The sequence below is a fragment of the Mesoplodon densirostris genome, chromosome 8 (genome assembly GCF_025265405.1).
Source record: "Mesoplodon densirostris isolate mMesDen1 chromosome 8, mMesDen1 primary haplotype, whole genome shotgun sequence".
Taxonomy (NCBI): domain Eukaryota; kingdom Metazoa; phylum Chordata; class Mammalia; order Artiodactyla; family Ziphiidae; genus Mesoplodon; species Mesoplodon densirostris.
In genome coordinates this window covers 19577132-19590949 of record NC_082668.1, presented here as the reverse complement: position 1 = coordinate 19590949, position 13818 = coordinate 19577132, and the positions used below count along the sequence as shown (strand labels likewise).

At 58.3% G+C, this 13818-nt stretch overlaps 1 protein-coding gene across 1 annotated transcript; it reads left to right on the top strand.

Annotated features, from left to right (window-relative positions):
* Positions 1 to 613: 613 nt before the first annotated feature.
* WNT6 (Wnt family member 6) lies at positions 614 to 13341 on the top strand. Its single transcript, XM_060107181.1, has 4 exons — positions 614 to 693; positions 10445 to 10665; positions 10893 to 11227; positions 12880 to 13341. The coding sequence occupies exons 1-4, from the start codon at positions 614 to 616 to the stop codon at positions 13339 to 13341; spliced, it is 1098 nt and encodes a 365-aa protein (XP_059963164.1).
* The last annotated feature ends 477 nt before the right edge of the window (positions 13342 to 13818 follow it).

Below are 13818 nucleotides of genomic sequence, written 5' to 3'. Positions count from 1 at the left end.
GTCAAACCTCTCCCTTCCAGCCCGTCCCCCATTCCTCAGCTCCTTTTCCTTCCCCCGCTAACCCTTCTCCACCCTTCTTCCCCGCCCCTCCTTGCCCCCGACTCCGGGCGGCGGCCGGGGGCTCCCAGGCGGTGAGAGGCGAGGTGAGGGGGCGAGGCGGGCGGGTCCCCCAGCCACGAGCGCGCTCGGGCCCCGCCCCGGGACCTCGCTCCCGCCCTCCGCTGAGCTCCGCGCCCGCCGCCCCGGGGCGCTCGGCTCCCTCCCGAGAGTCCCGCCGCCTGACTGTCGCAACTGCCACCCCCATGGCCCCCCTGCCCCCCGCCCCCGCCCCGGACCCGCTCCCCTCCCACCCCCACCCCCGGCTCTGATTTCTTCTCCCGAGCGAGCTCGGCAGGAGACACAGGCGCTGGCTGCCCCGTTCGCTCTCCGCCTCCGCCGCGCCCTCCTCGCCCGGGATGGGCCCCCCCGCCGCCGCCGCCGCCGCCGCCGGAGCCATCGCCTCCCGGACGCCGCCGCCGTCGCCGCGCTCGCCCTGAAGCCCGGGCCCCCGCGCGCACCGGCTGGCCCCGTAGCCTCGTCCCCTGGCCGCCCCGGCCCGCGGAGAGCTGTCACGATGCAGCCGCCCGCGCCCTCCCGCCTGAGGCTGCTGTTCCTGCTGCTCCTGTGTCCGGCGCACGTCGGCGGACTGTGGTGGTGAGTACTGCGTCTGACTGTCCCCGCGGGGCTCCTGGAGCTCGAAGGTGGGGACCTCGGGACCGATAGTGGGGCTCTGAATTGCGCTCCTGCCGCCTCCGGGCTCTACCTGTGCGCAGAGCCCAGCCGCCGGGCAGCTGGAGACGTGAGGGGGAGGTGCGTGCCGCTCCTGCCAGCCTCCTCCAGGGGCACTTCTGAACTGCCACTTAGATGTGCCACACCCCCCCGCTCCCGCCTTACATTCTACTGTATTTCCTTCTCCTGTGTCCCACCCCAGGTTATGCACCCAATCCAGGTCACCAAGGAATTGGGAGATGGGTAGGAAAGACATCGGGGAGACGGGCAAGATCTGTAGTCTGAGATCCGAATAAAAGAGCCTGTGAGGAGGGCTTTGGATTTAGGGGAGGGGGGCTGGATTTGGGGAAAAGAGGGGAACAAGGTGGGAAGCCACAGGCAGGAAGACTCAAACAGCTGCCTCTTCCCCGCCCTGCTTTGCCCACAAACCCACCAGCTTCTGTCTGGACTCCTCCAGAGTGGGCGGTAGGGGCGGGAAAGGGAGTGTAAAGGGGAAACCGAGTCAGAACCTTAGCTTTCTCTACTTCCTCCTCCCCGACCAAAGAGGAGGAAAGGCAGGAAGGGACCCAAGCCTATACCCTTCCATATGTAGGGGTCATGGGTGAAAAAACGTGCAGCTCGGGACGTACTGTGGAACCGTGGAGGGTCCTGGAGGGAGGGAGGGAGGCCTGGCCAGCCAAGGGTTGGGGACGTCTTCCCAGACCTAGCCTCTCGACTTGGCCCTAGCTAGAGCAGACGCCTAGGCAGCTAAGGTTGAGGGAACTTTGAGTCTTGGGAGGTGGACAGAGGCTGGGGAGGTGGGTGCCCGGCCGGGACCGCTCAGAGATCCGGATCCCGTAGACTTTTTTTTCCTTCTCAGTCTCAGGAGCAGCAAAGACCCGCCCGGAATAGTTGTGTTTAGAGAGGAGGGACTTGGACAATACCGCTGGTGCATCAGCCAATCGTAAGAAGGCAAGGTCTTATCTATTTGCATATCACCATGTCACTGGCTGGATTCTCTACCCTCCACTCCTCTCCCACCCCGGGATTTGGAAGAAGGGGTGGGGCAGGCAGATCCCTCTCTTCTAGGAAGATAGCTGGATGCCCACACAGGGAGCTGCTGGCCACCATCCCACTTCCATGTTGTGGGAGAGAAGTCCCTCAGGGTGTCGCTGAGGGGACAAACTGAGGACGACCTAGGTCCTGGCTAGGGAACATGCGTCCTTTGATCCTGACGTAGAATAATGCAGTAGCAGCTTTGAAATAGACAGACCTGAGATCTAATCTCCCCCATTTGTTAAGTCTGTGACTTTGGACAAGCCACTTCTCCCTGCTCCCAGATGTCTCAACTGTAGAATAGGGAGTCAGTCCCCCTAGCTGGCAGGCTCCATAGGAGGATTATGTGGGATGACCTGCAACATAATTGGACATTAGGAGGTGCTCCTAAATGTAAGTCTCCTCCTCGACACCCCAGGTTCTGGCCAGAGTCCCCATGGGTGAAAAGGGGGATTAATTTAAATGTTAAATCCAGGGTCCCCAGCAAAATTTTATAAAGGGATCTCTATCTCTTGTTCCCCGTGCACACCTTTCCTAACTTTGCCCTTCCTCAAGGTATGGGGACAGGGGTCTCTCCCTGATGGCTGTTGCCTTCCCTTCCCCCTGCCCCATTTGTCCCAATTTTCTCATCCTTCCAGTTAAAAATACCACTTCCTCCATGAAGCTGTCTCTCTGTCTTCCCTCCCTTGCCTTCTCTGTGCTCCCACTGCACTCCATGCATTGGGCAACTATGCCAGTTATGCATTTCACTGACAACCATCTCCTCTTGGGTCTCTTTTCCCTGCTCCTGGAAGGCCAAGCGTTTGTCTTTAGGGCCCTGAAGACTGAAGGTGCTGGGGACAGTTTTATGGAGTGTTGCTGAGTTCATCTTTCTGGGGTTTGTATCCATGGGGGTTCCTTTGTTTAGGAAGGGCTGTTGGGTGGGAGCCACACCAGAGGGAGAGAGACTTGGTCCCTTGGAGACTGACCCTGAAGCTGGAAAGCAGGGAGTGGGGGAGGAGGTGAGGAAGGCAGGTGTGGGAGAACACAGAGGCCTTCACGGCCACAGCTGCAGGGCGAGCCGGGTGAAGAGTGAGGGGTTGGGATGATAAGGTGTCTGGCGAATGCCTCACTCAGATGCTTCTGAGAGGCTCCTGTCATTCCTTGCCCCCCACCCTGGAGGCTTCACCATAAGTAAGAGCTTCTTCAGGCCAGGAGATTCTAGGCCGCTCCCTGATGTCTAGGACTGGTTTGCTGGACCTCTTCTCTCTGCTTCTCAGAGAAGCCAGGCCAGAGCTCTAGCGGTGGACAGGAAAGCAGCTGGCCTTGCAGCAGCCCACTGAAGTCCAGGCTGACATTCTAGCAGCAGCCAGGCTGGGAGGAGACAGGACCCCAGGAACTCTGAGCGACTGGACTGTCCCGGTTAGGAAAGGAGGGTCCTGGAGGAGAGCGGTCCAGGCCCTGGAATAGGCTCAGGGACCCGGCTCCAGGTCCCAGAGAAGTTTCCCTTCCGCTTTCTTTCCCCCTCCCCCAACTTCTCCGATGCAATGCATGCTTTCTAAACTCTGCCTCTGGCCTCTGTCTGTCTCTCTCCCATCTGTAACCATATCTTTGTGAATTGCAGAATCCCAGATTCCAGGACACTGGCCAGGCTCTCTTGAGGTCATCTTGTCCAGCTTACTGCCTCCAGGCCATCCAGCCTATGCTCTGGCCCTGACAGATCCCGTTCTGGTCACCAGCTCCCACCTCTCCTATCCTGCTCCCTGCCCCCCTTCCATCCTCCCCCAGGAAGTTCTTCTCAATGTCTGACCCATCTTTATTTATACCTCCAATCAGTGGATGTAGAAAATAGCTCACTCTCACAGAATAGCCAGATCAATCTCCCTTCTTCTCCCTTCCTCTTTCCTCTTTCTGTTTTATAGTTTCTATGAAGGAAACTAACCCTCCCCCTGTTCCACTAGGAAAAGCACCACTCAGTCTCATTCCCTTCCCCCATCTCATCTTGCCTCCCTTCCCTATGGAAACAGGAACAGACGCCTAGGACAGCCTCACCTCTGGTCCCTCAGGGAAGCAGGGAAAGGACCCAGGCTTCTTCCCGACACCCCGGTTTTCCAGTTGTGACCCCCCCAACCCTTTCCCATCCCCTCCTCCTCTGGGGCCCCTGACCCTTCATGGGCACTCCTGTGGCTGGCCCCCACAGGCTCAGGATGGGGCGGGGGTGGGGTGGCCGTCCAGCACCCTCTCCAGGCCTCCCGCCTTGGCAGCTTCCCCTGGAGGGAGACAATGGGGCTGTGAGCAGAAAAGGGCAGGGGCAAAAGGAGGCTGGCTCGATCCAGGCCAGAGCGTGCCCTGAGCCCACCAGAGTCCTGGCACTGTGACATTTCCTGCAGGGTGCAGCCCCCTCCTGCCCCGTTCTCATCAGAAGCCAGGAGTTGGTGGGGGGAGGTCAGTGGGAGGCTTGATCACCAGGGCCCAGTGAGGGGGATTCCAGAGTGTGTACTTTGATGGAGAAATCCAGCTGTGGAGGGGACGAGGCGAGGGTGGGGCCAGGCCTCGGTCAGGCTGGCAGGAGGGCACCCAGCCAGCCAGAGCAGGAGGCGCTGGGGAACGCAGAAGCCGGCCCCTGGGGGCTGGAGAGGGCGCCCTCTAGCCTGCACCTTCCTTCCTGCAGGGGGCGGGGGTGGGGGTGGGGGATGAGATCTTGGGTGCTTCCCCGGGACTGCCTGAGGAAGAGCTCAGGGAGGGAAAGGTCACTGGGAGGGTTCTTCACCCGCTTTCCACCTGGCCTCTGGCTGGTTTCTCCAGCTCGGAGCCCTCTGTTTCATCCAGAAATTAGATCTAGAAAGGACTTAGAGATCATCTGGTCCAATCTTCTCACTTACAGGGAGAACTCTAGCCAAAGCTCAGGGACAGGAGGTGACTTGCCCAAGGCCCCCCAGAATGCAAGTCGCTGAGGGTTGGGACCGGGAGCCCACCTCCTGCTGAGTACCGCACCCTTGTGTGCTGTGGGGCTCAGGAAAGGGGTACAGGGCCTTCCACGGGCCCCTTCTGCTCCCCCATCCCCACCCTCACACAGTGCTCCCCACCTCAGCGTGGGAGAACAGAAGGCACATGACGGATGCTCACCAGGATATCCAGCGGATGGTCACTGTGTCCATGCCTTTGCCTCCCACAGCCCTGACCAATGGGAAGCCCTCTTCTGCCATGAAGTCATTCAGGGCAGGGAAAGCCCCTGCCTCTTCCGAGAGCAATGAGGAGGAGAGAAGTGTGAGGAGGTGGGAAGAGCAGCACCCAGGACGGGGCAGAGAGAAGCAGACTGGGCTGGGGTGGTGGGGGGCCGTGGGGAGGCAGGGGTTAATGGAGCTGGGGCATCACGGGCTTTGATGTGGTGGTCGGGGAGGGGGAGCAGTAATTACCGAGTTAGACAGAGCAGGACAGGACAGGCGGGCTGGGCACAGGCCCGGGCCCAGCTGCCTCGGCAGCCGTCAGGCAACATTTTTCTGCCCCTTCTCCACCACCCACCTCCCCCACCCCTGTGCAGCCCCCGCCCACGGCCCCAGGGCTCAGGGCTCCCTCTGCTGGCTCTTGGGAGTGAGGGTCGGACTAAGGAGTGTGGGGAACTAGCGGGGGGCTGGCTGTGAGACCCTTCAGAGGAGCAGGCATGAGAAGGATCTGTGATCCTCTCGGCCTCAAGAATCCACCGACCGAGGAGCGCTCGATGGGGAAGGGAGGGGTCCTGGAGGGTGCTCCTGGTCCACGGGCTGGGCTGACAGGGGAGGAGGAGACACTGGGATCCAGGCTAAGTAAGGGCAGAGAGCTGGAGAAAAGCATGTTCTCAGGAATTCACAAACGCTGCCTGATTGCCGTGCGCTGTGCAGGCCCAGGAGATGATTAAGGGTGTGAATGGGAAGACAAAACACTTGTGGAAGTCCACTCTCTGGACAGGCTCTTTTCACATGTAACCTGGGAAGTAGGCAGGTATCATTTATTTCCATTTTACAGTTAAGGACACTGAGGCTCTGAAGGTTAAGTTTCATCATCCGTTCAACCAATGATAAGTGCCAGCTTCCCTTGCTAGGGACTTGCCAACATCATAGAACCAGCAAATGGCAGAGCCCAGATCCAAACCCAAGTCCGATGGATCTTCAGACCCCTGAGTGTGTTCTGCTAATGACGTTTACTTCTTCCTGAGGGCCTTGTCTCGAATGAGTTCATATCTAATTGGAGAGAGAAGACAAGAAAACATGACAAAATAATTATGCCCCTCGCAGCATAACAAGCACCCCCCAAATGAGTGACACTTGGAGTGATGCAAGTGGGGGAGGTCAGTGAGGGCTGGGGCCCAGGGGAGGCTCCTCAGAGCAGGTGGGATCTGAGGCGAGTTTGGAGAGATGCTGGGTGAGATTTTGATGACTTAGGGGTGGCGAGGGGAGGCTCTGAGTTAGCCAACCCTGCTCAGAGTAAGGGCTATGTGGAGGATGGCATGCGAGGCCACACGAAGTATCTGAAGACCTCAGGTGGCCGTTTCCTCCAGTCCCTTTGGGGTTTTTTTTTTTTGCGGTACGTGGGCCTCTCACTGTTGTGGCCTCTCCCGTTGCAGAGCACAGGCTCCGGACGCGCAGGCTCAGCGGCCATGGTTCACGGGCCCAGCCGCTCCATGGCATGTGGGATCTTCCCGGACCAGGGCACGAACCCGCGTCCCCTGCATCGGCGGGCGGACTCTCAACCACTGCGCCACCAGGGAAGCCCCCTTTGGTTTTTAAAATATTCACCTAAATTTCTTGCAGCGGGGATCCCTCCACTGAGTGGCCAGGGTCAGTCACCTCTCTTCTCATCTTGCTTACCTGTACAATAAGGGTGAAGTGGGTGGAGCTGGACTAGAGTATCTCTGACATTCTCTTCCACCCTCTGAATCCAGGGATGGAAAGGTAAGTTAGGCCAGAAACCCGGGCCTCCAAGGCTTAGATCTACAGATGTTGTCAGTAGGAGCTGGCTGGCCCCTGATGCCACCTCACCTGGCTATTTATTCTGCCAACCAAGGTCCCTGGGAGGGAGATCTTGGCACAGGCCATGCCAGCTAGAATGGCCAAACCCAGGCTTGTCCCTTCTTGTCTACATACTGATTTCTTTTAGGGCTAGTCTTGTTTTTTCTATGCTGGAGTGGCTATTTGTTTAGGATCTCAGATCCTACATGTTATATAGTATATATTTCCTACCACCACTGTGCTCCAGCCACCGCCCCCGCTCCAAACACGCAGATGCTCCCAAACGGGCACATCCTCTCTGGGCTGATCTCAGACCAATGCTAACTCAGAGGCCCCAACAGCAGAGTTCATTCCCTAAGGAAGCAGAAAGGAAGAAAGGAGGGTAAAGGAAGAAGGGAGATGGGGGAATTCTTTCTTGATGCTGTTAAAGATGGTGTTAAAGTTAGAGGGGGATATTCAAGCCTCTCTTGCCAACTCCTCATTTTTCTGAAGCCCAGAGAGGGAACTGATTTGCCCAGAGTGGCTCAGCTCACCCAGAGCTGACAGAGACCAGGGTACAAAAGCGGGGCCTGTTTTTTTTTTTTTTTTTTTTTTTTTTTCTTTTTGCGGTATGCGGGCCTCTCACTGTTGTGGCCTCTCCCGTTGCGGAGCACAGGCTCCGGATGCGCAGGCCCAGCGGCCATGGCTCACGGGCCCAGCCGCTCCGCGGCATATGGGATCCTCCCAGACCGGGGCACGAACCCGTATCCCCTGCATCGGCAGGCGGACTCTCAACCACTGCGCCACCAGGGAGGCCCGGGGCCTGTTGTTTTGCCCGATGCTCCTCTGTCAGTCCCCTTCGGAGTTTCCTTTCCTGTGACTTGAAGATGGGAGTGAGGACAGGAGGGCAGGGAGCAAGCTAGTCCCTTGGGATTCTAGCCACTACTATTGCCCATCCCTCCTCCTGACTGGCTTGTAAACAAGTCTGGTTCCCAGGCAGCCAGCCAGCCAGCCTGGGGAGCCAGACCCGGACCAGAAACTGACTCTGGGGCAGCCCCTCAACGCTGTGAAGGGCCAGCCAGCCCCACTTCCTGGAGGGCCCTGCCCCTCATGCTCCTCTTTATTCCTCTCCTATCTCAAGCTCCTGGGAAAAAGACAAGGTCAAGAGGTTTTTCCCTTTCTTGCCTGCATACCCACACCGTCTCCTACTTTCCTAGTGCAGGAGGAGGGAGAGGAGAGGGATAGGGCAGAGTAACCTTGGGAAGATAAGGCCAGTCAGCCTTGGGAAAGCAGGGAGTTAGCGGAGGGCAGGATTGGGGAGGGGGGAGTGGGGAACTTAGCAGCATGGGGGTGGGGTGGGGGAAGATGGGTTTGCAGGGCCCCAGACTCCCAGGTGGAGCTCTGGACATGCAGGTGGCAGAAGAGGAGCTGGACAGCTGTGGACAGGCCCGCTTCCCTGCCTCTGAATGCAGCTGGGGAAAAAGAAAATGTTTCAGGAAGCTAATTAGGAGTCATGAAACCACATGTGGACAGGGGCCTGGGCTCAAGTGAGGAGCTTCTCCTTAGATGGCTCATTGATTCATTCAAAAACATGTATTAGGGCTTCCCTGGTGGCGCCGTGGTTGAGAGTCCGCCTGCCGATGCAGGGGACGCGGGTTCGCACCCCGGTCCGGGAAGATCCCACATGCCACGGAGCAGCTGGGCCCGTGAGCCATGGTCGCTGAGCCTGCGCGTCCGGAGCCTGTGCTCCGCAACGGGAAAGCCCACAACGGTGAGAGGCCCGTGTACCGCAAAAAAAAAAAAAAAAAAAAGCATTAAATGGTATTCATTGTAGTATTATAGTAATTGTTCACAATATGCAATTTTTCATTAAAAATGGGAGGGGGGAATACAAATTAAGTAGCTAAAAATCTGCCATGGGAGACAAAAGAAAATGACAGTCCTAACTCTCAAGGTGCTCGCTCCATAGTCTTATCTGCCGACCTCGTACAACCATGCTGGAAGCTGCCCCCCAATCCTTTTTTGTAATGAAGTGGGATAAGTAGGTGGAAGGGGGAAGGAGAGAGAGAGAGACAGACAGACAGACAGGTAAGGACAGGGTTGGGGCTGGACTTTCCCAGGCTACAGTTGGAACGCAGCGATGAGCAGGTCCTAAGCATGGAGGGAGGAAGGTCTGGACTATAAGTCTGTCCACTGAGGAGAGAACCTTGGCTCCTGGACTACTTGGGTAGGGGTGATGACAATAACCTGGTAGCGTGGTGGTGTGTGTGTGTCACACGGGGTGGTAGGAGATCTTAAAGGACTGAGCTTACACATCTTCCCGCAACCACAGCTTCAAACATCTCACTCCTCAGTGTTGAGAAGTTCTAGCTGAAGACCTAAATTCCTCCTGCTGCTATGTAAGCCCATTACATCTCCTTGCTCTGGGGCCAGAACGTGCCTGGTCAGCACGTACCTACAGAGCAAATGGGGACAGTGGGGCGGATGCACACGAAGGCTAAGCTGAAAAGTAGGCCATCTTGACCTTTGGCACCTATCCACCAGCATTTTCCTCTGCATTTTCTATCTCTTGGTGCCGCTTCTCCCCACCCAAAATTTTATTCTGCCCTCCGCTAAAGGATTTTTGAGTGGTTTTAAATTACCCTCAGCCCCCCAAGTGCTCAAATAAGAGCAATCCAGTTAAAGTGGTTCCACCCAGGTGTCAGTACCTAGCCAGTATAGACTTCAGGGGTATGGTGTATGGCAACCAAATGACAGCGCTCTCCTCAGAAGGAACGAAGGCTGAGAACAGAGGGATTTCTGAAAGCGTGTGGAACTTCTCAGAAGGTCTTTACCCACCAAGCCAAACAGCATCGCCTTCCCCAATCAGTTACGTTACCCCCATGCACAGGGCTTGGCTTGCTGCCATCCTGCTCTGAAAAGGTCACAGACCCTGGAGCAGGAGAAGGGTCAGTGTCACTTACTTTACAACAATGCTTCAGAGGCTCAGTCCCGCGTTCCTTCCTCCTGCTCTCCTGTTCAGGGAAACAGGGGATATCAGGGTGGGAGGGCCCACTTTAGAGATCAAAGCTTCACCTTCCTATTTGACAGAAAGAGAAATCTGGGCCAGAGAGAAGGTATGACTTTCCTCAGAGGCTCCTTTCCCTAGCCACTCTAACATCCTGTGGCTTTCTATATCTCTGGGATTGCCACTACTTTTCTAGCATCAGGGCTGATCAGCTGACACACTTCCAGCTTGTGGTCCACTAAGACCAGATCCTTCTTCTCTGTCACTGTCTACTTTTCTTTGGTATCTCTTTATGATATATACTTTCTTTTCTTTGACAGCCTTCTTGATCTTTCTTTGGTTAATTTCCTCCTTGTCTCCCTTTTGGGCATTTTAACTTTGGCCTACCTGGTGCCAGGTGCCTTCACTTTGAGTCAAATTCCTATAAGGATTTATTAATGAAGATGTACATAGAAGGTTAATACTGAATCCTTGCTCTATAGCAATTTCAGTCTAGAACCTAATTAAGAGGGGACACACAAATGGAATAGTAAGAGAACCAGACAGGATAATCTCAATTTCAGTTGCAGGGAGCTGGTGGGGGAAGGGGCATGTCACAGCTCCTGGCTGTGGGCTGGGCAGGGCTGGTCTCCCTCCCCCTCACCCAAGCTCTTTGAGTTACACCCCTGATCTGCTGTTCTTTGCTTCCCAGGGCCGTGGGCAGCCCCTTGGTCATGGACCCTACCAGCATCTGCAGGAAGGCACGGCGGCTAGCAGGGCGGCAGGCTGAGTTGTGCCAGGCCGAGCCGGAAGTTGTGGCCGAGCTAGCGCGGGGCGCCCGGCTAGGGGTTCGAGAATGCCAGTTCCAGTTCCGCTTCCGCCGCTGGAACTGTTCCAGCCACAGCAAGGCCTTTGGGCGCATCCTGCAGCAGGGTCAGTGTGGGGCGGAGACCAGGAGGGGGCTGCTTTCTCTTCGCTGGGGGATCAGAGGAGAGGGTGGAGGTTTGGGTAGGCTGCCTGAGCCCCACTTCTCCCACGGGTCAAAGGGCACCCTGCCGTGATCCTGTCTCCCAACCCCTCATCACACTGCCTGGCCCACCGCACTCCCCCAGGACCCAGCTGTGGTCCTGCTGTCTGACTGCCCCTCCCCGCCCCCGCAGACATCCGGGAGACGGCCTTCGTGTTTGCCATAACGGCGGCAGGCGCCAGCCACGCGGTCACACAGGCCTGCTCCATGGGCGAGCTGCTGCAGTGCGGCTGCCAGGCGCCCCGAGGCCGGGCCCCGCCCCGTCCCCCCGGCCTGCCAGGTACCCCTGGGCCCCCGGGCCCCGCGGGCTCCCCCGACGGCAGCGCCGCCTGGGAGTGGGGAGGCTGCGGCGACGACGTGGACTTCGGGGATGAGAAGTCGAGGCTCTTTATGGACGCGCAGCACAAGCGGGGACGCGGAGACATCCGTGCGTTGGTGCAACTTCACAACAACGAGGCGGGCCGGCTGGTGAGTCTGGGCAGGGATGTATATAAGGGTGTGTGTGTGGAAATGCGTGTGTGGAAATGTGTGAGTGTGGATAGCTTTGAAAGGATGTGGGAGAGTGTGGTATGTGTGGAGGACTGAGTTTGTGGAAGGGTGTGGGGAAGTGAGGGTGTGAGTGAGGGTATGCAGTGTAGGAGTCCGTTAATGTTTGCCGGGGAGCCAGCGTGGCCGTGGGGACCACTTGGGAAGATTGGCTGGGGGCCTGGATGGGCATGTGGGAGGGGAAGTGGCCAGCCTAGAAGAGGGAGTTACTTGGGGGGCCTGGGAGGGCCTGGGGCTGATGGCCCAGTGGGCAGGGTAGGGAGGGGACACCCAGGGAAGAGGACCCAGGGCCTTTAGGGACCTCAGGTAGGGACAGGACATGTGGGGCAAAGCTTGGGGTAGGTAGGGAGCTGGCTGCCAGGGCAGGGGCAGAGGAGGGAGACAAAGGCTGGGGATGAAAGAGAGGATAGCGGCGAGGTAAAGGTATGGGGTCTGGAGGTAGGGCAGCCGGGACAAGTGGGGGAGGCCTGGAAATGGACTAAACAGGTCCAAGGGAAAATGGGCTTGGAAAGGAGAGAAGAACGAGAAGCAGATCCTGATGGTAGAAGGGGGTCAGGCAGAGGCCGGCAAGCTGTGATTGAATCTGGGCACTTAACTGGCTGCCCAGCAATCCCAGACCAGTCCCTGTCCGGAGCCCTGGCAGCCTCTCCCCTTCCCTCTGTGATGATGAGGGTCCCATGCGCTCCTGTTTAGGGACTAGAAGCAGTCTGAGTCAGATGCTTACAGGAGGCGATGGGGAGAAAGAGAAGGGGCCTGGGAGCGGAAGGGAGATAGATGTACAGGTCTGTAGATCAGGTTGGCCCCTGGACTCTGAGCTTCCGGAAATGATCTTCCTGGGGCATCTGACCCCTTAAATCTCTAGTCGGGGTGTGAGTCTTCGAGCCCAGCTTCAGACATAAATAGTAAATAAAGGGCAGGACTCCTGGGTTCCAGTTCTCAGTAGTGCATCCACAGTGGGCCCTCCTGCACCGTATGCCTCAGTTCTAGGTTGTGCTAGGGACCCCCCCCCACACACACATCCTATGACTTCTAGGGTTCCGGCCTGAGGCATTGGGCGGGGGGGTGAGAGGGGGACCAGAGAGGAATGTCCAGACAGGCCCACATACCTGTTGGAGAGGGTTGGGGAGGGGTGGCGGAGAGAGCCCAGGCAGCCTGCTCTGCCTGGGGCCCTGAGGAGCAGGAATGAGGGGGTTGGCCTGGCAGGAGGAATAGGGTGCGAAGCTGCCACCTTCCCCACCCCCCTCCCTCCAGGGAGAATCTCTCCCCTGCTGTCCATTATGCTTTCTCCCCCATTCCCTGGCTTTGGATCCTGGAACCTCTACGCTGCATACTGACCCCCACTCCCCACTTCTCCTACTTCTCCATCATTCTTCCTCCTCCTCTCCGGGCTGTGGGGCCCTTGATTTCCTCCTGCCCACTTTGGTCTCTCCTGCTTTGTTTGCTTGTTTTGGGTCTGCTCTTTCCTTTCTTTCACCCACCACCCTCCCCAGCTTATTTTCTGTCGGTCTTCTGGGCCTCGCCGCGTCCCGCCTTCCGGATCTGTCTCCATCCGCCCGCGCCTCTGCTCCCCGCAGGCCGTGCGGAGCCACACGCGGACCGAATGCAAGTGCCATGGCCTGTCGGGCTCATGCGCGCTGCGCACCTGCTGGCAGAAGTTGCCCCCGTTCCGCGAGGTGGGCGCGCGGCTGCTCGAGCGCTTCCACGGCGCCTCGCGTGTCATGGGCACCAACGACGGCAAGGCTCTGCTGCCCGCTGTTCGCACGCTCAAGCCGCCGGGCCGCGCTGACCTGCTATACGCCGCCGACTCGCCCGACTTCTGCGCCCCCAACCGGCGCACCGGTTCGCCGGGCACGCGCGGCCGCGCCTGCAACAGCAGTGCCCCGGACCTCAGCGGCTGCGACCTGCTGTGCTGCGGCCGCGGCCACCGCCAGGAGAGCGTGCAGCTCGAGGAGAACTGTCTGTGCCGCTTCCACTGGTGCTGCGTAGTGCAGTGCCACCGCTGCCGCGTACGCAAGGAACTCAGCCTCTGCCTCTGACCCGCCGCCCGGCTCCCCAGACTGCGCGCAGAGCCGCCTCTCGGCACCTGCGGGACCTCTGGGCGCCAGCAGGGGGCGTTGCCAGCTTTCCCCTGGGAAAGTCCATCTCCCAGGCCTCTCCGGAACCTGTGAGGCGGTGGGGCTTGAGATATACGCCCGCTCATCAAGGCCCAGGGCACCGGAGGAGCCTCCAAGGGGCGCTCCCGGGGGCTTCTGGGCGAGACTGTACAGACCTTCTCTCTCCTCGGCCCCCAGATCGAAACCAAAGAGCCAGTTTCTAGGCCTCCTCGGGATGCGGGGCTCCTCAGAACTGCTGGCCATGGGGTGGGTGGGTGCATTTAGTATCAATAAAAATATTTAAATCAGTAGGACTGGGCCCATAGTTTGGAGGGGGGCTGCCATGGGGACAGGCTCTGAAAGGAGTGAGTAAAGGGAGATGGTTTTGGTAGAACTAGCCTCTCAGGGGTCATCACCCTG

Excerpts from the sequence above, each read along its gene's own strand:
- WNT6 (XM_060107181.1), top strand. The coding sequence starts at position 614 with ATGCAGCCGCCCGCGCCCTCCCGCCTGAGGCTGCTGTTCCTGCTGCTC. Across the intron at positions 694-10,444 it reads CACGTCGGCGGACTGTGGTG|GGCCGTGGGCAGCCCCTTGG; the intron begins GTGAGTACTGCG and ends TTTGCTTCCCAG. Across the intron at positions 11,228-12,879 it reads ACAACGAGGCGGGCCGGCTG|GCCGTGCGGAGCCACACGCG; the intron begins GTGAGTCTGGGC and ends TGCTCCCCGCAG.